General features: G+C 33.7%; 1 protein-coding gene across 4 annotated transcripts in view; it reads left to right on the forward strand.

Annotated features, from left to right (window-relative positions):
• Positions 1-23453, forward strand: part of LOC106471112 (lysine-specific demethylase 4C-like) — a 78883-nt gene that overhangs the window by 32486 nt on the left and 22944 nt on the right. For all 4 annotated transcript variants that reach the window (XM_022399731.1, XM_022399728.1, XM_022399729.1 and 1 more), the window contains 4 exons: positions 5097-5275; positions 6457-8068; positions 18700-18877; positions 19767-19933. In XM_022399731.1, coding sequence (XP_022255439.1) covers positions 5097-5275; positions 6457-8068; positions 18700-18877; positions 19767-19933 — 2136 coding nt within the window. The remainder of the gene's footprint in view (positions 1-5096; positions 5276-6456; positions 8069-18699; positions 18878-19766; positions 19934-23453) is intronic.

Here is a 23453-nt window from a genome sequence, read left to right on the forward strand (position 1 = left end):
TTTATCTTGTTTGAGTGTATGAATTCTTTGTCTGTCATTTGAGTTTGGGTGTTAATTTTCAATCTGTTGCCTTGGTTTAGTTACTCAGTTAATGAGACGGGAGCTGACAGGTATTCCCTGGATACTTTCAAACATGGAATTCCATTTCATTGTTGCATCAGCTTCAGTAATAGGATGTATATTTTCAATCAGCTGGTGAAGATGGCTGTCATAACTGTACTCACTGGGAAGATTGTTTATATTGAACATACTCCACTTTTGTGATGACTGTGTGACAGGTATTGGGGATAATCCTTCACAAGGGTTCACTGACCTTCCAGTATTTTGTCATGGGGCCAGGAATGGTAGCCCCATATATTTCCTATGAGATTAGCATCATTTTCCCAAGAGCTACAAATCACCTTTTTATGATGTATTTTTTTGTTGCTCAGATACTGGCAGAAGTACAGTTCCCCCGCTGCAGGAGACTCAAGCTTTTCTTCTTCTTGTCACTCCCTTCCTTTAAATCTGGATATTCTGTCTTGAGGTTATATTAAAAATATAATATCACATTAAAAATTAATATTTTGCAATTAAAATGAAGTTCAAAACAGATGTTTACCTTTTCTACAACCAAACTAGCAGAAAGGGGTTATAAAGAAAGGAAAAAGAAACAATTCCAAGTATTAAGCTATTGAGGTGTAAAGCCCAGGTAAAGGAACTATGATATGATAAACAGTGTTTGGCTTTGAATACGATTATAAAGGGCCATCATCATATATGTAGATATTTTGCTTAAGAACAATTTTTTTTGCAGAATTATAGAGAGGGGGTGGAATGAGTTGGAATTGGAGAAATTAGATTTATTTTTTGGCACAAGTTAGGATTCGTTGGCTTAAGATCATAGTATAAATAAGTATTTATTTGAATTTTATTTTTATTTTCATGTTTTAATACAAACTGGGTTTAATATACAATATGACTTAAATGTCTTCAAATTATGAATCTAAACAGTCTCCAGTTTAAAGTGGCTGCTCATTTTAATGTTTTCACTATAGGTTGAATGTGCTTCAAAATACTATGATGTTGATAATGAATTAAGTGTTTCTTCTCAATCTGGCAGCTGGTGAAGGGATTATAAATAATGAAATTTGTAAAGAGCTGTTTGTCTAGATAAATTATGTTACATATAATCTATCATTTATTTTGTGTAAAACAGATATTGTGCTAAGTTATTCGTGAATTTTTATAGCAATGCTTGATTACCTTTTAAAAATTGGTTTACAGAGCAGAAAGGATGTGAGTAAAACACTGGATTTCTGTTCAGAAATTTTTATTCAATAAGAAAAAAATTGAATTTATGAAATAAGTTTATTATTGATTCTAGAAAAAAATTAAAGTATTAAACATAACTAATCCTCCAATGACTCAGCAGTAAGTCTGAGGGCTTAAAGCACCAAATATCAGGCTTTGATAATCACTGAGCACAACACAGGTAGCCCGTTGTGTAGCTTTATGCTTGACAACAAATACAACTACAATTTTAGTATAGTAAAATATTAGTAACCTTGATTAAATTTTGTGTTCTAAAAATGAAGAATATTTAACACAAAACTAATTTTTGATAATTGTTGCTATCTAATTTTTTAATTGTTAGAAAAATTTATATTGTTGCACATTTATATATTATCTGATGCTGCACCACTGAATTAAGTAATAATTTGTATTTTTAATCCTTTTCTGCCTGTAAAGTAGCACTTCATATTCTGTCATATTTTGCTTTACATTCTATGAAAAAAAAAAATTAAAATGCTCATTTTTTAAAAATTTATACTTGATAATTTTTTACTACATTGAAAGAATAAACCACTAAGCATAAGTTGATATTTTCCTTTACAAAGTTAATTTTTTGCTGAAACTCAAAACCTGAAATAAATATACCCTACTTTTTTATTGAAAAATTGCTTGAAATGTGATCACGAAGTAGAATTATTTGGTTTGCTCATCATACTATATAAAACCTTGCCACACAGTGGTTCAGTGGTACCTAAGTGCTTAGATCTAAAAATTAGGGTTCAGTCCTATAATGGACAGAGCACAGATAACCCAGCTTTGTGTGTAACAAAATAAAACAATATCATGGTTCTAGTTAATCTGAACTCGCAGGTCCCTTATGCACAAGAATTTGTTGGGACGCATGAGATTTGACCCTCCAGGGTACCAAATACACTTAGTATTCAAGTAGAATCCCATTGAAATACCTAGACAGAATTGAATTTTTTTTATGGCAATTTCATGTAAATGAAGTCAACAGAAACAAAATGTCTTTCATTTTCATTTTGTCCAGAAAAGGTGCTTTTGTGTACAAAAAATATTTTCATATGTAAATAAAATAATAAAAAGTCACTTTTTTAGAGTATTATATCTGAAATGAAAATGCACGTACTGCTGAAAAAAGATAAATTCCAGAATTTCCTAGTTTTTAACAACAAAAATCCTCATACAATACTTCATAATATTTTAAGGTGTCTGAGCAATACAAGCTGAGGAAGGTTTGAAATATGGGTTCAAAGTTCAAGAAACCTGTACGAGTGTAATGAGACAAAATCATATATTGCTGTGAATGTGGTATAAGAGGTCAATTGTAATAAGTGTTTCACATATATTGGCTTTGTTTTATAATGCATGAAATGAATTTCTTTCATTTGGGGGATACCTTTGAGGTCATAAAGGTTACAATGAATGACCACTTTATTATTGCATACTCTCCAGACAAATTGTAAATATTTGTCTTTTTTTTTCTGCTGACCCCACTGACTTTTTTGTATTTATTTCAATAAACTGCTACTTGAATATTAACTCTGATAATGACTTTTGATCACTGATCTGAACAGTCTTCCTTTATAATTTATAATGAAATAAAAACTGCATAGTAATATATTATGTAGTTATGCAATGTTCTTTTATTACTGTCCCCCAGTGGAACAGCGGTAAGTCATCAGAGTTACAATGCTAAAATCAAGGGTTTGATTCCCCTCGATGGATAAAGCAGATAGCTCAATGTGGCTTTTCTATAACAAAACACACAGAAACTTTTATTACTGTTGACATAAAAGCCAAATTTCACATATACATACTTGTTCTATAGACTGTCAAGATTTATTGGTATTACTCTTTTTGTACTTATTCATTTCACAAAATAAGTAATTGTTCCATAAAAAGAAGTTTGTATTAAACATTTAGACCAATTTTGTCTTTTCACAGTCACACTAGCTTCATTCCAATAAACATACATTTTTTTGAAAGGCAAATATAATCATAAATGTAATGATGATGATGCACAAGGCTACTTTGTTGAAATACATTTTGCAATTAAATATATTCTATATTGTTAAAACTAATATAAATAAATATGATTTATGTTAATATGTCATTTTTTCAGATCAGGTAGTCTTAACTCTGAAATACTGAAAGCTTTTCATTGTTGAGCTTGGACTCGTGCTGCTAATAAAAAGTAACTTAAAATTTCCAAATTTCCTTTACTCATTGCAGAGCATGTTACTTACCCATAATTCTTCACTCTCTAACCTTCCAGTTTTTTTTTATAAGACAGGTCTGTTCCACCTTTTCTCCTTTAAATCCAATTCTGCAATTTATTTTCTGGTTCTGTATTCTACTTTGACTCTGCTTGGCTGCCTATTTCTTACAGTCTATATCATCATTATCTTCCTGTCTATAGCTTCTAATTTTATATTTTTTTGTTTCTTCAACGTTCATTGGTTCTCACCTACTTTACAGTATGAATATTCTGACTTTTAATATTTCAGAGGTAAGTCTACCTGACTTGAGTTTTACTGTTTTAGAATTAAAATGAACAGAAATTTCATCATGACTGCAAATTTTAATGAAAGCTAAATTAATTGTGGGAAAGCAGAGCTTGTGTAAGATCCTCTGACATTTTGGCAATTATGTGGGAGAGGGGGGAATCACGAGTAAATGATGCATACTCTGTAATGTGTAACAGACATTTGGAAATTTTTAATTGCATGTTTTGTTGACAGCATGAGTTCAAACTCAACAAGGGAAAGGCTTTCAGTATTTCAGAGATAAGTACCTGTTTAAAATTTATTTTAATTCTTAAAAAAAATATAAAATTCAAAAGTTTGCTGCTGTACTCCTTTTAAATATTATCTTAGTCTAAGTTAATAGTAGGGTAACATTCACTGTAACATTCATTGATTTTAAATTACTAGTTGGAATTTTTGTAAAGTAGAAAGAAACTGCCAAAGAAATTACTTCATCAAAATAAACAAGATGGGGAACCAGCATAATTTTGTTCCCTTTACATAGCATACAAAATAAAACAGTGACATAGTTAGATTAATTGAACATATGAGACCAAAGAGTCTTCTGATGAGAAAAACACAAAATTTAGAAATTTACAGAAAAAAAAAAGAAGACAGAGAGAGTTCTGTGGCAATTATACTGTGAGAAGGAAAGTATTCCTAGCTTTCAAACAATATATTTATAATTTTGTTAGTTTTAGAGGTTTGGAAGTTATAAAACAAAATGTGCAGTTAGTTGAATTTTACAATTTTTGACATCATTGACTTCAAAACTTCACTGTTTTAAAATTATTTGAGCTAGAAATAAGTAAGAAACATGTATATGTGCAAATACCACAGATTTGGAGCTTTGATTTCATATGTGGACAAGTTTTATCCATGCAGGTGGGAAATTTAGACATTTCAATAATAGGATTAGCAGTTTGAGTATTTTTAATACAGTATCAGAAGCAAATATTAATAAAATTTATATGAAAATAAAATACTAAATCTAACATTTCAGTTCTGGTTTTATTTTGTAAGTGGTATGAGGGGTGAGATCAGACAGAATTTTTAATTAGTTAATATTTTCATATGTCCTTGTAAAAAGCATGATACTAGGTGGAAAAGGTTAAGATAACATTTTTTGTTGTTTACAAATCCTTTTTTAAAATATAGAAAGTTTGTTGTAATTTTTAACAGTTAGCTCATAAACTTGAAAAGGATATTTTTTATACGATTTTGCACAGTCTGATGAATACGTAGGTTAAATAAAACTTGTTTTATTTCTAGTGTTCATGTAGAAAGGATAATGTGAAAATCAGCATGGATGTGTTTGTACGCAAATTTCAACCAGATAGATATAAATTATGGAAGGAAGGAAAGGATATGGGTTGTCACCCCGAAGATCCTGGTCGAGTCTATGCTGCTCCTCCTCCATCAAAATATGAGCTTGCTGTTGCAGCTAGAAGGTAAAAGTTTTTTTCTTACCTTTAACCAGAAAAGTTAAAAATTTCTAATAATTGTGTGATTATTGAATTTGTTGTTTGAGTCTTTAACCCTGAGTGCTCAGGGGAAGGAGTATGCATGCCACAACCTTTTACATGTGATATTCAACATGGTATTATGTATTTGGTGTCAGAGTTATCAACTTTTCATTTTACCCTCATTTCTAATTTAGTGACTGTTCTTGGTAAAGGATAGAAAAAATCAGATTCAGTATTCAGAGTTACTGTAAAAAAAACTAGATATGCATTTTCAAGGTTCTAGAATTTATGCAAATGCAATATGCAAATTGTTAAGATGGACAAAAGTATTTTTGTTCCTTATGAGAACATCACCTTCCACTCTGACTCATCAGAATCTGAGTCAGACTGATGTCATGAAATCACAGATATATGTTCAGTATAAATAGTTTTGTAACATCTAGTTTTTGTGTACAAGACACTTGTAGATTATACTAAAAGCTTGCCAGATTTCATTTAGTTCCATTTAATAAGTTTGGAATTATAGTCAAAATTATTTCTCTAATTCCTTGCATGTTCAGTTAAAGGAATCTCATTTTACTGGTTTGTTTATTGATAGAGTTGATAAACCTTTGCAAGAAAACTATTCTTATCTTTAAAATTGGTAAAAGTTTAAAATGTACAGTTAGCCTTATTCAATATTTGAAAAACATTCACTTATTTGCATGTGACCTAAATAATATTACTTTCTTTGAACATTTTGAAATATGTTGCACCATTGAAATCTGTTGCAAATAAAAGTGTTTTTTTTTCTGTCAGGTCATTAGCTAATTTAGTTTTGCTGAATAATAATAAAATTAATTCTAATTAATTATCTATATTTTCTTTTTATGGTTTCTATCAATTAATGAAAAATAAAATAAGTATCAAAATGGAACTGGATTAATAGATTAGCTCAAATACTCTTGGTTTCATCTTTAGAAATTTAGAGAAGAGACAAAGAATATAGTGTAATTCAGTCATTTATAAAGTACGTAAGACCATTTAATTAAACACTCGTGATACAGCTTAGTGTAGTTCCAGTGAAACAATATGCTGTGTTGGAGAGAATTGAAATGAATTTTTGACAGCTTACCTTTCAGTAGCTTTGGTATTATATGTATTAAAGTTTTTTTCACACTAATTAGGGATGCAAAACTAAAAGGGAAGTCAGGAGAAATGGCAACAGCTGCTGTGTCTAAAAGACATCCTATCTCTGGTGTGAGTCGTAAGGAGAAAAAATCAAAGAAGGAAAATGATAATAATGAAATACAAGATATATCTCCAACTGAGCGATTCAGGCTTAATTCTGATACTGAAGAATACAATGTGGATGAAGAAATCCAAAAAACAAAAAAGAAGCCAAGAAGAAAGAAAAAGGTAGTGGAGGATATTAACAAAGAAGCAAACCAGAAAGATCCTGACGAAACTTCTGATCATAAAATGACTAAGAAAAAACCAAGAGCAAAGACTACCAAACTAAATTTAACAGAACCTGGTATCACTATGAAAAGTCCTCCTAAAGTTAAGTATACACCAGCAAGAATGTTGTCAACTAAACTTCTTACTTTTCAGTCACAGTTATTAAGATCTGAACAAAAAGCTCAGATTCCAACTACTGGAGTTGGGGGCATATTACCATCTGAATTAGGTTATGCCTTAAAATTGAATACGAAGACAATTCATGGGGTTAAAACAGATTCAAGTAAAATAATGTACATTAATTCATATGATTCAGAACATCATCTTACTGAAGTAAGTAATGGTGGAATAGTTTTTCCAAAACCAGCTGATGTGATGGGGTTTAGCACTGAAACAGAAGAAAATGAAATGAATTCTGTCCAACTATCTAGTGCCCTAAACTTGAGTACTAAGAATGAAAAACTTGTACCAGACGTAATAACAACTTTGTCTCATGTTGGTACAAATGATGTGAGGGTTGAAGGGATAAATTTGAAATCTAACTTAACAGATTCCGCAGATGTTGCCATGGCACAAGATACAACAAACATTTCAACTTGTGCAAATAATCCTGTGATTAAACAAAATGGAATAAAACATATTCATAAAATTGGATCCATTAGGCCTAAGAATAAATACAAAGGAAGTTTAATGAGCCTTTCAGAGACAATAAAAAAACTGAAAAAGAGGATTTATCCAAAAAGTTACCCAGTGAATCAAGATTTATCTTCCACTGTTTTAAGTCAAATGATACAAAATAATGAAACTATAGCACCAAATATTTCATCGGCTTTAACTACTAGTGATGAACATGGCTCTTCAATCAGAAACAAAACATTTCCTCAGAAAAAGAAAGCTATCACTATGACAACAAAAGCAATCAACCCTGTACAATTTGGTGGTAGCACATCCAGTCAAAATTTGGCACTCAAGAGCTTACAACAGGACTTCAATGTAAGTCATGCTCCATTGGTAGAAACCTCGTGTTCTTTCACTGATTTTCTATTGCATTCAGATGTGCATCAAGAGACTGCTTCAAGTTTTTCACCAGATATGAAAACGTTATTTGACAATCTTCAGAGGATTAATCCAGGACTTGAAATATTCCAAAATGTAGATGGTGTAAAATTACCTATTCAGGCCTCCACGAAACTATGTTTTTCTGAAAAAGGAAATTCTTCAGAAGTATATCATCATGAATTGCAACCACAAACTTCCACATTTACTCATAAAGAATCAAATTGTGATCAGTCAGGGACTGTGAAGGATGCTGAAAATGATAAACCACTCATTCAGAAGGTAGGTTCAGCATAATTCAAGTGCTGCTAGCACAAATACTGTCTTAGTTTTAAGTCCTAGGGACCAAACCACTAAAAAAAAAAGGTTCTCCTTATATTTTTACGTAGAAGCATCAGAATGTTTAATTTTCTCATTTATTACTAACTGTAGCAACAAAGTTAAAAATTCAGATATTCAGTAAACAATGATTTATTGTACACAATTCTATAAATGAGCCTATTTTCAGTCTCGAAAATACAATAAAATGCTAAATAACTTACTGTACCGGATAAAGGAAAAAAATCCTGATGAGACTGGAAACAGTCTCATACATTCAACTTGTTTAGACGTGTTTACTGCATCATCAGACTTATCTATACCCTTACAAAACCCCTTGAGGTGGATTCCTGTACATGGTGAGGGGACCTCCCAAGGAAGGCTCTGTATTTTCAATTAACTTCCTCTTGGATGTAAACATCCACCCACGTGTTTGCCATGTGTGGCAACCCGTGAAGGGGAGGAGAGGATCCAGGTGGTTGAGTGGTGTCTGGGCCACTGCAACACACCACTTTGGCCTTGAATTCCTGTACACGGGTATGCTCTCGGATCACAACCTTTCTCTCTTCAATACTGGAGCATATACTTATTTTCGTGCACTTAGTCAGTCTTTTACTGCCATTGATCTTTCGATTTGCTCCCCTTCACTTTTCACTAACTTTTCTTGGATGGTCGACAGTGACCCACAGGGCAGTGATCATTTTCCTATAATTATGAGTGAGTTTGGCCATGGTCGATTCCACCCGACCAGAGTGCCACAGTGGAAGTTGAACCAGGCTGACTGGCCATCTTTCACCTCTCTTTCTGAACTTGATCCTGCCTTTGTCTGTCTGCCATCAATAGACGACTGTGTGCTTGCAGTGACTGTCTGTATTGTCCAGGCAGCTGCTCATTTTATTCCTTAGACCTCGATATGTTTTCCATGGTATCCTTGTCCATGGTGGAGTCCTGCCTGCCAGGAGGCAGGGAAGACTCAAAAATGGGCCTGGAATAACTTCCAATGGTATCCCTATCTTTCTAACTGCATTGTTTATCAGCGGGCCTGTGCCCATGCTCGGCATGTCAACGTCAAAGCCGAAGGGAGTCTTGGATTAAGTTCACTACTAGCATCTCTTCTACCACCAGTTCCAAAACTGTATGGGACAAGATTTGGAAAGTCACTGGGAGGTATGCTTCCCATCCCCTTTCCATCTTGCTCTCCAGTTATATTTAACCGGATCTGGCAGGAGCATTATTTTTGCTGATGCTTGGCGCCAGGCTATTGTTCTCCATTTCTCTAAACCTGGGAAGGATCCCAAGATTTCTTCTAATTATCATTCCATCGCTTTGACTAGTTGTTTTTCTAAGGTCCTAGAGAGGATGGTTAATGCTCGTCTTGTTTGATTCCTTGAATTGAACACGCTCCTCTCGCCCACCCAGTGTGGGTTCCCTTGACAGCGCTCCACTGTGGACCATCTGATTCGACTTGAAACATCAATCAAGGAAGCCTTCCTCAAGAGAGAACACCTTGTTTCTGTATTCTTTGATCTCGAGAAGGTTTATGACACTACGTGGAGGTATGGCATTTTGCAGGACCTCCACTCCTATGGGTTGCATGGCCATTTACCCATTTTTATTCAGAATTTTTTACTGAACAGCCGATTGCAAGTTCATGTGGGTTCAACTCTTTCCCGTTCCTTTTCACAGGTACTTGGAGTCCCTCAGGGCTGTGTCTTGAGTGTTACACTTTTTAGTGTTAAAATTAATGCTATTACTACTCATCTTTCTTCAACTGTTGCAAATGGGCTGTATGTCGATGACTTCCACATCTAATGTCAGTCGTCAAACATGAGGTTTATTGAGCAGCAGCATCAGACTTGCTGACATGGACCAGTGCAAACGGTTTTACATTTTTTCATGCATTTTTGTCGCCAATAGAGTGTCCACCCGTCTCAGCAATATAGTTATTCGTGTGGTCCCCGAGGCAAAGTTCTTGGGGTTTATCTTTGACCAAGCTTAGCTTCTTTCTGTACATCAAGCAGCTACGTGTCAAGTGTGCAAGGAATCTGAACATCCTCTGTGTTCTCTCTTCCAGCTCTTGGGTAGTGGATCAATGTTCTATGCTCAGAATCTATCGTGCCCTGACTTGATCCAAACTGGACTATGGGTCTTTGGTCTATGGTTCTGCCAAGACCTCGGCCTTGAAGATGCTGGACCCCATTCACCATCTAGGGCTTCGGCTCTGCACCGGGGCTTTTTCCACTTCTCTCGTCCAGAGTTTGTACACTGAGTCCCACGAACCTCCTTTTTACCTCTGTTGTTTGGCCCGGCATGGCCAGGTGGTTAAGGCACTCGACTCGAAATCTGAGGGTCGCGGGTCGAATCCCTGTCACACCAAACATGCTCGCCCTTTCAGCCATGGGGGCATTATAATGTGACGGTCAATCCCACTATTCATTGGTAAAAGAGTAGCCCAAGAGTTGGCGGTGGGTGGTGATGACTAGCTGCCTTCCCTCTAGCCTTACACTGCTAAATTAGGGACAGCTAGCGCAGATAGCCCTCGTGTAGCTTTGCACGAAGTTCAAAAACAAGCTTCAATCCTTACCATGGCATCCCACCTGGGATTGTGTCTTTCTTCCTCAGTAGGCCATGCTCTTTGAGAACAGATGGTCCTCCCTTTGGCCTTTGTATCTGGGCACAACTGGCTCAATTGTGTCTGACATTGGGTGACATTGCTGTCATGATCAGCCCATTCCACCATGGCTTATTATTATCCCTTCCTTTGATCTTTCCTTGAGTCATCTGAGGAAGGTGGATACTCTCGATTGGAAGTACCGTCTTCTTTTTGCTGAACATCTTTTGAGCCATTCTTCTTTTCCTATTTATACGGATGGTTCGAAATCGGGTGACTCTGTAGGCTCCGCCATGGTTTGCTGTGGCTCGATAGTTGCTTGCAGGATCCTCTCTATAGTTTCTGTGTTCACTGCCGAGTTGTATGCTATTTCTCTTGCCCTGGATCATGTAGAAGCTATGCAGTACAGTGATTGTACTATTTACACTGATTCTCTTAGCTCTCTCCTGGCCCTGGAATCACTTAATGTTAGTTCTCACCCTGTTCTCATCGATATTCAACAACAACTGGCCCATTTTTCTCTAGCTTCTGTTTCCATTCAATTTTTCTGGATACCTGACCCCATCGGTATTCGCGGGAACGAACTCTGGCACCTCAGCTAAGTCTGTCTGCTCTGGTGCCGTCATGGCCGTGCCTGTCCCGTGCCTGTCTTCGAGGCATGGCTTTGTGCCAGTTGGCAGTCGACTTGGGGGGAGAAATGTCATAACAAGCTTTTTCAGATCAAACCTTCTGTTGGTCTTTGGCCATCTTGTTTCACCTTCTCCTACTCTAAAATTGATTGCATGCATTTTTACCACCAGCAGGGTTTGCACCCTGATCCTGAGCTCTGTCTCAGTAGTGATGTTCTTCTCATGATGGCTGATACAAAGTTCTTGGGACTTATCTTCGATTGTAAGCTGACATTTATTTCTCACATTAACCCTATTAAGATGATATATGAGGATTGCTAGTAGGTTACATAACTCAGGAATTTCTTTCAAAAAATGAAACTAGTGGAGCTAATTGTTTGAAATTTAGCAAAAAATTTCTTTAAAGTATGTAGTTTCAGAAAAATGAAATATTCAATTTTGATTTTTTTCTGCTATTTCTACTAAAAATTCGTTATTTAATGTAGTTATTTGCACTATGTTTCTGCACGATTATTTTCATCTTAAATATAAAAAATACTGTCTTTTATCTAACAGTTTTACCTGTGAGTTTATTTTCATCTTAAGTAAAAGAATACAATTTTTTATCTTACAGTTTTACCTGTAGGTTATTTTCAGCTTAAGTAAAAGAATACTATTTTTTATCTTAGTTTTACCCGTAGGTTATTTTCATCTTAAGTATAAAAATATTATTGTCACATTTCACTTGCATAATCTCTAGAAACTCCTAAATAAATATCAAAGGTTTTTTTTTTAAGGTAAATGTTTATATTTTATTTGCCAATTTCTTTATAGCACCACTAACTAGCTATTATCATCAATGTTCAGTGCAATGAAATATTTAAAATGTTTTATCTCTTCATTGAATAATCTTACAATATCTTCTTTGGGTCAGAGGCATAATTTTATGTCTTTATCTTTCCTCTTAGTTTATTTTTAATGTTTTATTTTCCTTTCACATTCTTTATCTTTGATTAATTACATCGACACACACATCAATAGGTGCCTGCGGGGATATAATGTTAACATCAGCAGAGTTGGTCTTAACCTCTGGCAAAATGTTGTTTGTTCTCACTAACTTTATGAAAGCTGGTTGAGCAGTGCAAAGTAAAGAATGAATTTAAAAAATCATTAATCCTTTCAAATATGAATTGTCAGAATTTGATTATGGGCTGGGATTCTTTTACTGTAGGTGTCTGTGACTTATTGGTGATAAATTTTAACTATAAATGGACAGCACACATTCCACTTGTTTTAAAATAATATATTCAAAACTATATAAGATATGACAGTTGTATCTAACACTAAACAATTCTTTTGTCAAAAGTCCACACAGGCTGATTCGGTTACTTTAGAATTCATTTGACAAGACAAATTATTTTTCTTTACTCTGTTTCTTACTATACAATCTGTGATAAGTTCATTTACATTACCCTGTGGGTTACCACAGTTGTATCCAGAGCTTTAAATAATTATCTCCTTTTCGTCAAAGTTCACACAGATGGGTTCAATTGCATTAGAACACCCTTTGACAAGACAAATTATTTTCCTTATCTCTGTTGAACTGTGAAACCCACTTTAAAATATCACTCATTATGGCTAAACTAACAATCACGCAGTCTAACTTAACTTTCACTAACTTCACTTCTTTTTTTAGTTATCACAGTTGTATCTAGAGCTTTAAATAATTGGCTCTCTTTTTTTTTTGTCAAAAGTCCACACAGGTTGGTTCAGTTACTTTAGAACGCAATTGTCAAGACAAATTATTTTTCCTATCTCTGTTACAATACAGCTGTCACACAAGGCTAATCACTCACACGCCAGCTGACTGAACATTTTCTTTCACTAACTAACTTTTTTCTAACAAAACTTCACTTGACTTGCATTTACATATATATATACATTGCCCAACTGAGGCCTTGAACATTCTACAAACTACGAAATGCTATAATATAGCAATACGCACTTAAGGTAATGAGAAAAAACCACAGATTCGAGTAATGTGATATCAACAATACTACAACAATTAAACTACAAATACAATGCATGACTCGTGATGAGCTATGTAATGAAACTTGTCACAACTAATGCATTTAAAATAATCAACACTCCTGTCATGAAGCTAATCAATCATTAAATATTATATCACAAAATAAACTAAATAATGACACTTATACTAAACAGTCTTGCATATGCAACATGAATTTTAAAACACAAATAATACATAATTATAATTTTTTTTAAGCTTAGCTCTGTTCATCAACTGACTTTAAACTATTTTCAAATTGATGGTGGATGAGCACACAAATTAAAATATACTGTAATAATAGCAATTTTTCAACTTGGTGCATTAAAGTTTTTTGTGACATCTCATTCTAAAGGTGTTTTGTTTGCATCTCTGCACCCCAAATAATCTCCTTGTGTATACACCATCAGGGGTGAAATGTTCCTAAAAAGTTAATTTCTCTTTAGGGAAAGTAACTTTCTTGTTCACTTTCCCTCACATTTCAATGATTTCCCTCTTAATACATGATAGTGGGAAACAATTAAGAAAATTTCTTTCCCTCACACTAAATAGATTTTCCTTTGTAAAATGGTAAATCTATTGGATAAGAAGTTTCTGTTTAATATAAGACTGTATATGAAGAATGCAAATAGTTATGAAATTGGGTTGATAAATGCAATACTCCATACAAACAAGTTTATTCATATGTATTAAAATTTTAATGGAACAACAGTATATTTTCCGATACAAAATCTTACCTCCTCTCACATGTGGATATGCAGAAGTGGGAGGTGGAAGTCTAGTTGCATGTGTTGAACATTTTATAGAGGGCAGTGCTAGTCAAGAAAAGCTATTTTATGAAAGGAGGTAAGTATCTATTGGAAATACATTTTCAGTGTAGGAAAATGCTAACTTTTATGACTCTGCATGCATTTAAATGGAAGAACTAGGGAAGCTCACTACTTTTTAATGTTTATAAATATTTTAGCTAAAACAGAAAACTACACAATCCAATAAGTTTATCATGAATAAAATTACATCAAACTATAGATTAAAGAGTCAATAGACTAAGAACAAATAATCATCACATTTACTTCTTTATAAATATTCTTGACTAGAAACTTCAAGAAGGATTTACTAAATGGCATAGGTCTAATTCCAACAACAACCAACAAAAAAAGAAACTGTTCAACAGTGCAAATGTTGTTGACTAGAGCTAGCAAAAAACTTTAAAAGATTTCTTCACTAAGTAACCTAGGTCTTAATTATTTCAACAAAAAACAGTTCAACAGTTCCCAACCAAAATTCAAGCACTCTTGCCAGAATCCATTTCACTAGAAGTTATGTCTCTGATGGACATGTCTAATATGATTTTAGTAGTGTAAGTTCTTTCCTTAATTTAGATATTTTACCATAAATTTCTACAGTTTCTTCAATGATTTGGACTCTGTATCACCAGTGGTTGCCATATTTTAACCACTGTGCTTGATGCTTGTGCTCGGTGACTAATCCACTTTGTTCCGTAGACATTTCCTGGAGATAAAAATTTGCTGTTTAATGTCTCAAAGGTATTTTTCAGTGAAGCTTCCTGTACTGATGAAAATTTGTATTTTGCCTGCAATAATTCAGACATTTGTGGAACCAGTCTTGACTGTATTGATGCATCTTTCAATGATAGTTTGATTCTGTGTGTCATGCAATGGATATCAACAGTGTCTGGTAGAAACTTCAAGAATTTATAATACACTCCATTTCAAATTTGGAAATTCACAGCAGCTCCATCAGCCACAAATGAGACTAGTCTGACAAATAATCCACTTGTAAATATTTTTTTGACCTGGTGCACAAATGATCGAAAATGTGGTCTGGATCAGATTTTTTCCACATTGCACATACACATAAAAATAGAGTGCAAGGTTCATAATCTTTCAAGTATTGCACATACACAATTTCCTCCTCCAATGAAGAAACATCTGTACTACCATCACATAATACAGAAAAAATATGCTGCTTTGAATATCATTTACCAAAGCCACATTCAAGTCTTCAGCAATTTATTTCACAAACCTTGCACAAGCTTTATCAGATGAATACTTTGATGTAATATTGGAACACTGAGATCCACAACACCTTTCTATAAGCTGAAAATCACCAGTGAAAGCTTTATATGACTGATTGCATTTTTCAATTTTGAATGCTATCACAAATCTTTTGAACATCAGTTCTTTGTTCACTTCATCTAGTTTTGAAGCCGATTTAACTATAGGCCGCTTTTCAGGTGGAGTAATTTTTGACAAAGCCTTGCAGTGACTGTGCAAATCACTGGATTTGTGTATTTTTCATAGTTGTTGTTCTCTTAATAAAAGCACTAGATGGCCAACTTTACTGTAATATGTGACACAATAGGAACACCATATCTTATTCTGTTCAGTTTCAAGCCATGGTTTGCCTATCTTCCAGCTGGTCTGAAACTTTTGTTCTTGTTTACTGAGCTCATAATCTATTTAACTAGCTGATGATACTCCTTTGCTTGGCCTCCCTTGCTTGCCCTTGAAGAGTAACCTCAGCTAAAATTAATGTTTTATCAGGTAGATATAGTTGAACATGTGGTATTGCAGGTAATATTAAATTCAGAATTTAAACAAAGTAGCCTACACGTTGCACCAAAGCAAAATTGGCTTATATTACTAATGTGATAGAAGACTAATGTTAAGCCTATACATTTTATTTTCTTATATTATTAATGTGATAGAAAACTACTATTGAGCCTATAAATTTTCTTTTCTTACCAACAACAGAAGAGGAAGCTTCTTTAAGTTCATACTCTACACTGACACTTACACTGTCTCTGTCAATAGGCCTATACATTGGGGAATCTTTTTTCACAAGTTTCACATATATTATTTTATAAGAGGTATCTCATGACTGTCTGATGTTACAGTGTCTGTGGGATGTTGCTACCTTCCTGGCCTTCTTCACTGCCACTATTTGAATTAGTGTCGTCAGGCCTGTCAGTGCAAAGCTGGAGGTAGGACAGATAGGATTAAAGCCTTACCACATTTTAGGCTAGTGAACACAGAACTTTAAAAATGTTATTAATCAATACAGCAGAGAATCTTACTACTTTTATACAAGCTATATGTACACACACAGCCTCTGGCAGCTGATAGCCCTACCAGCAAAATGTAGCTTCCTCTGGGTCTGCAGTGGATTTTATCTTGTACTTAGCAGTTTGTGATGTAGGGAGGGTTAGGACTGTCCCCCTGATTTCTTTTTTTTTTTTTTTTTCCTTTTTTGTAAATCCAAAATTCAGAAGACTCATGTTGATAATATAATTAGAATTGTCTCAAATTCACTAGCCTTCATGTCTTGCCACCTATCTGTCACTTTGTGTGCTATACCGTAGTGTAGTGAATACTAAAGTCACAGTCTGTAGGGGAATAGTTTTTATGGTTCCTTAAAGAGATTTAAAATAATAGTTTATATTACAGACATTTTAAAGGAATTATTTTGTTTATTTTTACCCAATAGTAACACATAAATCTGGTAGAATGATAAAATTATTTATTTATATTTGACTTGAAATGAAAACAAACTTACAAAATGATCCCAAGACTACCACACATGTTAAATTGTGACTCTGATAATTAAAGATAGCTGCCCACATAGCATGTTTCCACATTCTTCCAAACTGCATGTATGTATCTTATTGGGGGAAAAAAAAAGGATGAATTTTTGAACAACATAACATGTAAGAGAATTAAAATTCAGGGTTATAGTGGTTTGGATAATTTCTATATAGATCAGGGATATTGACATTTTGGTCTGATTTCCTGCAAATTTATGGGAAATGAGTGACAACTCAGCGATTTCTTGTATGTAATATCTGGCCTTTCTGCTAATTTCCCCTAATGAAACTTTATTTCCTCGGGAAAGCATACATTTTGACCCTTGACCATACTTTTTATTTCCCATGTTAATTGTTGTTGCTTTACTACTATTAATATTATTATTTGTGTGCTAGTTTTTAAAATTTCTTTGAGATATGATTTATATGCTCCTATAGTGATACTACTTGCTTCCCTAAAGGGGATGTTCCCCACAATTTGCATACCATGGATGTAGTGTTAGGATTGGTCAGAGAACTGTGACCAGAAGACTATACTTAGGATTGCCAATTTGCTAGGTGTTTTTTTTTCAGTTTTTTAACCTTTTTTCTTATGTTTAATTTGATCTATCTTTCTAATAGCATGTTCTTATATTACTTAGTGCACCAAAAGCTTTGTTCCAAGCCAGTGTTATGGCCTTCATTTCCATAAAAGGGGACTGAAGGCAGTCTGGGGGGAGGAATCAATTTTAACCATTCACACCACTATACAGTAGTGTTATCTATCAGTTAGTAGACACTAAAATGACATCATGTAAGTGATACTTTATATTGCAATTTGTACTGTTGTGATGTCAGTAAAACATGCACTTGCCATGAATCACCAGAAGAATTATGCACTCTATAGGCTACAACACAGCATAACATGAACTTGATAAGCAAGTTACTCTTAATTTTGGTTTTATTTTCTCTTGAAACAGAACACTTTAGGGGAACCTGTGGAAGTACATCTGGTAGTAAATTGTTTTTAAGAGTTAGTGCTTTTTGGTATCTGTAGTAAATAATGTACTGATTGATTTATTTTTATTGACTCTTTAAAGCTATATGAGGTAACAAGGACAAAATATAATTATTTCTACCTGACCTTTCCTTGAAAAAGAAATTAAAAATTTCATTGTGGTGAAACATAGTGAATAGCTGTTTTGTTATGCCTCTTGCACCTTATTGCAGGAATGGTTTAATTTCAATCAGTAAACTGGAAAATAATATGTTTTTGATAATGAATGACTTTGAAATATTATTGGGTAGAATATTCTATAATTGTGAACTTAGATAAATTCAAATTCTATCTGTATTTGCACATATCTGTTGCTACAGGCTTTTCATTTGAGAACTTCAATTGAGAATTTGGAATTTTGTCCTTTGTGTGATGTTAGCTTGCATTTTTTTAAAACTATTTTGAACTATTTTCACACAGCTATTCTTAACAGGAGTATCAGCAGAACATTTCAACTGTTTTTTATTTAAATAACTACATTATTTTGACAAAAAATATTCGTAATGGATCCAGTGTATCAATAATGGTCCTAGAATTTGTTTGTGCTTCTCTTTGTAATATTTCATTCTTAATGAGGCACTATTGGTTAAGTATACAATTTACATATGTTATCTAAGTTTTAATATTTTTAGCTTTAGTTGCATTACTGTTGGATTCTTCTCATCCAGATTCCTGAAAATTACACATCTCCACAAAAAGAAGACCATATTATCCAAGGTGTTTCTCAAAAAAGTAAAAACCTTGTATCCAAAGAAAAGAAGATTCTTAACACAGGAATTCGAAGACACCCCATCTCCAAACCTCGAAGGAATGTTCCTTCATCTAAAGTGGATTCAAGTGATGAAGGTATTGTGAAATAAGTGCAGTGTCTTTCTTAGTGTTCAGTCATTTTAACTGTGTAGTGTTTCTTAAGACTGTTCTCTGTGACTAACTCATGTACATAAATTGTTGCAACCTTCTAGTTCAGAATATCAATTTTTGTACACTCAGAGTTTTATTATTTTTACATTCAAGATTGAAAGTTTGTTCTTTCTCTGCTATAAGTTAACTTTTTACATTAAACTATTCTTTGATGTTTACATATAAGATCTTATAAAATATTAACGGTCTGGATAAAGCATATAATTGAAACTGTAAGAAACAGTTGTGTGTATATGTAATTTGTTTTTTTAAATAATATGTTATTAATATGCCAGAAGTATTTCACTTTAATCCATACTATTAAAAGAAAAAATGTTTGTTATGTATCTGTTGCTTTTGTGTTTGAAAACACCTGAAGTTTGAAACCTAACATCTTTGTTGGCCATTAATACTTTCTGTGTACACAGTAGTTTTGTTTGTTTATAAATTGGAAAGAAGAAAGCAGTTGTGTTATTTACTGTTAAGTTTGCACATTTTCTTATAGGCAAAGTGTCTAAATTTTCCATTATTTGTTTATTAAATTTGCATATATATAGGTATATACATAAAAAATTTTAATAAAGTTCATACATACATACATACATACATATATATATTGGCATTGGAAGTTTAAAGGAAGTTGGGGATGTGATTCCATACATTTCCTATGCCTTATACTTAAAATATTTATCAAAGACATTTTTACGTCTATGTGTTAGATATATATTTCAAAGTTATGACAATCATATCTTGAAAAATGCTTTGTAGAGTCTGGCTATTTTGTTTTTTTTCCATGCTATAGATTATTCACTTTCTTTTTTTACCATGTTTATAGACTCATCTAGTTCCTTTAGTGATGACATGCATGACGAGTGGGCCAAATACTTGACTGATCTTTGGCATTTCAGAACAAGAAATTTTAAATCCGAGCAGCAATTTAACATGGTCTCCTCATCTGTAGAACCTCATTGTGCTGTGTGCATGATTTTCACTTCATTAAAGGTTGGTATTTTGTATGATTATTTTTAAAGATTCCAAAGAGTGTGGTCAAGAGTATATAAGAAGCTTCAAACAGATATCCATTTCTGTTTTTAAGGTACTGTTGATGAGTATGGGTTAAAAAAAAAAAAGGAGATTTAGTGGAAATCATGCTTTTATTTTTATTCGTCTTACATTTTATTGAAAATACTGGTGGTTGTGATTTTTTTTCATAACAGTTACAAGTGTTAATTTGTATGTTACTTCATAAACTACAAGATGCTTGATCAAGTATTGTAGTTATTGAAGTAAGATTTATTTTGTATTCTTTAACCCAACAATTGCTTTGTTAAATCAACTCATCACTGTCATGAATTTGCTGAATGTACATTTGCTTTTTTGAGTTGTAGCAAAATTATATTAATGAATTCTGTCATTTGCACAGGTTTATTTCTGAAAATGTTAACATCTTTCTGGACCACAGAGTTCTCACTAGTATCTCCTGTTATTTTTCTTTCTCATGTTTGAAATACTGAACCTTATCACATGAAACTTAATTTAAACTTGAAAAGTCCCTAATGGGTCATGTAAGCTTGTGGATTTACTGTGCTAAAATCCAGGGCTCAGTTTCTCATGATGTATAGAGGGCAGATAGCCCAGTGTGAGATATGCATTAAAACATTGTATCCTTTCAAAAATCATTTTAACATTTGTATTTTGGTCATTTTTTAGTATGTTAAATTTCCAAAATGTTTTCAGATAATGTGGAAATCTATTTAAAATACTCACTTTCTTGATAGATTTTCAGTTGTTTTATTTTTGATTAGAGAAATTCATTTTATATATCCTTTCAGTTTCTTCTTTTCAACTGGATTAATGTTCATGAACATACTTATTTTGATGTGTTATTTTGCTCATTGTCATAGGTAATAAATAGGCTGTATGATCACTTAAGTTTAATCATTATTTATTAACTTTTATATCTAGATACTGATTATAAATATTTGTTATCCTGTATTTTGAATGCTAATCTGCTGTAAAAAAATGTATTACTACAATCCTTCTTAACAGTGGATACTCAAAACACTAGATAAAGAAAACATAATGAAGATAAGTGCTGAGAATAAACAGGAAGAAAATTAAACATACAGCATATTCCATTATATTAGAGGTTTCTGAAAACATATACAGAACATGTAAACAACTTAGTCAGAACAATATTCAGAAGCTACATTGAAATATGATTGCAGTTGGTACATAATAAACTGCTAAAGATTCAATGGACAGGAAAAAATATAATTTATATCATCTCCTATGAATGTGGATTTCAATGAATTGGAGAAACAAAAATACCAAAAAGTAAAAATCCAGGAGCATGATAGACACACAAGACTGTAATACCGATCAATCTGTAGTAGCCCTTCATGTCATAGAAGACCATACTGTAAAGTGGAATAATACTGCAATAATAAGCTAGGAAGCACAAATGAAAAAATGAAAGACAAATGAAGCTTTCTACACCCACTTGATAACACACCCAGCCAACCTAGCCTAGAAGTCAGCAGAACCTGTATACCCATCTTCAAAACATTCAAATAGTTAGTTAATTAAAGTTCTAATGGGGAAAATGCCAGTTAAGTAGTTCTGTGGTTAACTCACTAAACTTCCATTAAGAAGAATCAAGATTGAATTGTTCCCACTGCCAATATAGAGAATAGTCTTTCTCAGGTCTTCTCTGAAGACAACAGCAGGTTAACAGCTGAAACATGGGATAAAGACTAATTAGTAATTATTATCTAGTTAATAAAAAAATTAGTTGCAATTTAATATTTGGCCTTTGGTAATCATGGCCACTATCCATGATGATGATTGAAATCTTATCATCACACCTCTTCACACAGTTAAGCTATATTCCCTGCACATCTTCCTTAGAGATTTGCATGCCACTAGTCTTTTGTAAACTTTTACCTAATGTCATGAGATTTCTCTTGAATTGTTCTATTCCATAATGATGTCAATATTCAGCAAAAGCCCTCCACCAGTAGGAGAGTGACACACCTCTAGGTACAATAACTCTCTCTGTGCATTTGCACTTGAGAAATTCATTCTTCTCCTTGATACTGTATTGACCAGACATGTCTTAAATTTTCTAGTTTGTGTTTAATTTCATGAGATTTGCATTCTTAACAAAACTTTGATGCTTTTTTTTCTTTGGCTCTTGCTTCAAAAGCTTTGATTTTTATTCTGAACTAGCTGGGTATACAATATTTTTTGTTGTTCCATTGTCTGTGCAGATATAGAGATTGTCTGGTTTGCCGACTCTAGAACATGCAACATATAATTGTCCATGTGAGAAGCGATCCGTGTCTAGATCTAAACCACACAATTCTAAAGATTAGCCCTGAGCTTTGTTGATGGTGATTGCAAACGCCAATCGAATTGGGAATTGCAATCTCTTAAATTGAAATGGCATATCCGTTGGAATCATAGGAATGCGAGGAATGAGGACATCTTCATCTTTGAAAGGTCTTGTCAAGATTGTTGCTTCTACGATGCTGCTCATTAATTTTTTACTGCAAGCTGCATGCTGTTGCAAAGCTTTGGCTGGTTTATATTTCGCAACATGATAATTGGCACGCCGATTTTCAATTGCAGTACGTGCGGTGGCATCCCTGGCAGATTGAGTGAATTCAAAAATTCTCTTGGATAATTAACCGCTTCATCTGCTTCCACAACAGTGTCGACGGACTTTTATGTGACTGCCTCGCTTTGAATGTTAGACTGAATAATATTGTTCAGTTCGTAGACGTCTTTGTTCTTGGCCGCAAGAATACCTCGTTCACTCAGCCAATCGTGATTCTTATAATTGGTTTGAATATTGGGAAATACTTTTTCAACCAGTTCTTCTTTTGATGTCACTAAATTGCAGAAGTTATGAGGCAATGAAATTCGTTCTGAGGCCAGATCAACCGGCACCTTTCCGTTCCCAATTTCCAGCAATTGATGTGAGAATATCTCGGCTGATCGATCGTTTTGCAGCTGGACACACATATTTGTAGTTAATTTTAATGTCTTTACGTGTCACCACAAAGTAGAGTATTTCAGGCAAGCATTTATTTCGTCTGCTGGTGTCGATCGAGGAATTACAGGTAATGTTTGCCTGAAATCTCCTGCAAGCAATATTAATGCGTCCCCAAATGGTCTGATGTTTCCACGCAAATCTTGCAATGATCGATCAAGAGCCTCGAGTGATTTTTTGTGCGCCATTGTGCATTCATCCCAAACAATAAGTTTGCATTTCTGCAATACTTTTCCCATGCCGGATGCTTTGGTAATGTTGCACGTGGGAGTTTCAATGAATTGCATGTTCAATGGCAATTTCAAAGCAGAATGAGCAGTTCTTCCACCTGGTAGAAATGTCGCAGCTATTCCAGACGACGCAAGAGCTAAGGGTATGTCATTGTGGGATCGAATTGCTGCCAGAATCAATCTAATTAGGAACGTTTTACCAGTTCCTCCTGGCGCATCTAAGAAGAAGATTTCT

The sequence above is a fragment of the Limulus polyphemus genome, unplaced genomic scaffold (genome assembly GCF_000517525.1).
Source record: "Limulus polyphemus unplaced genomic scaffold, Limulus_polyphemus-2.1.2 Scaffold4415, whole genome shotgun sequence".
Lineage (NCBI taxonomy): Eukaryota > Metazoa > Arthropoda > Merostomata > Xiphosura > Limulidae > Limulus > Limulus polyphemus.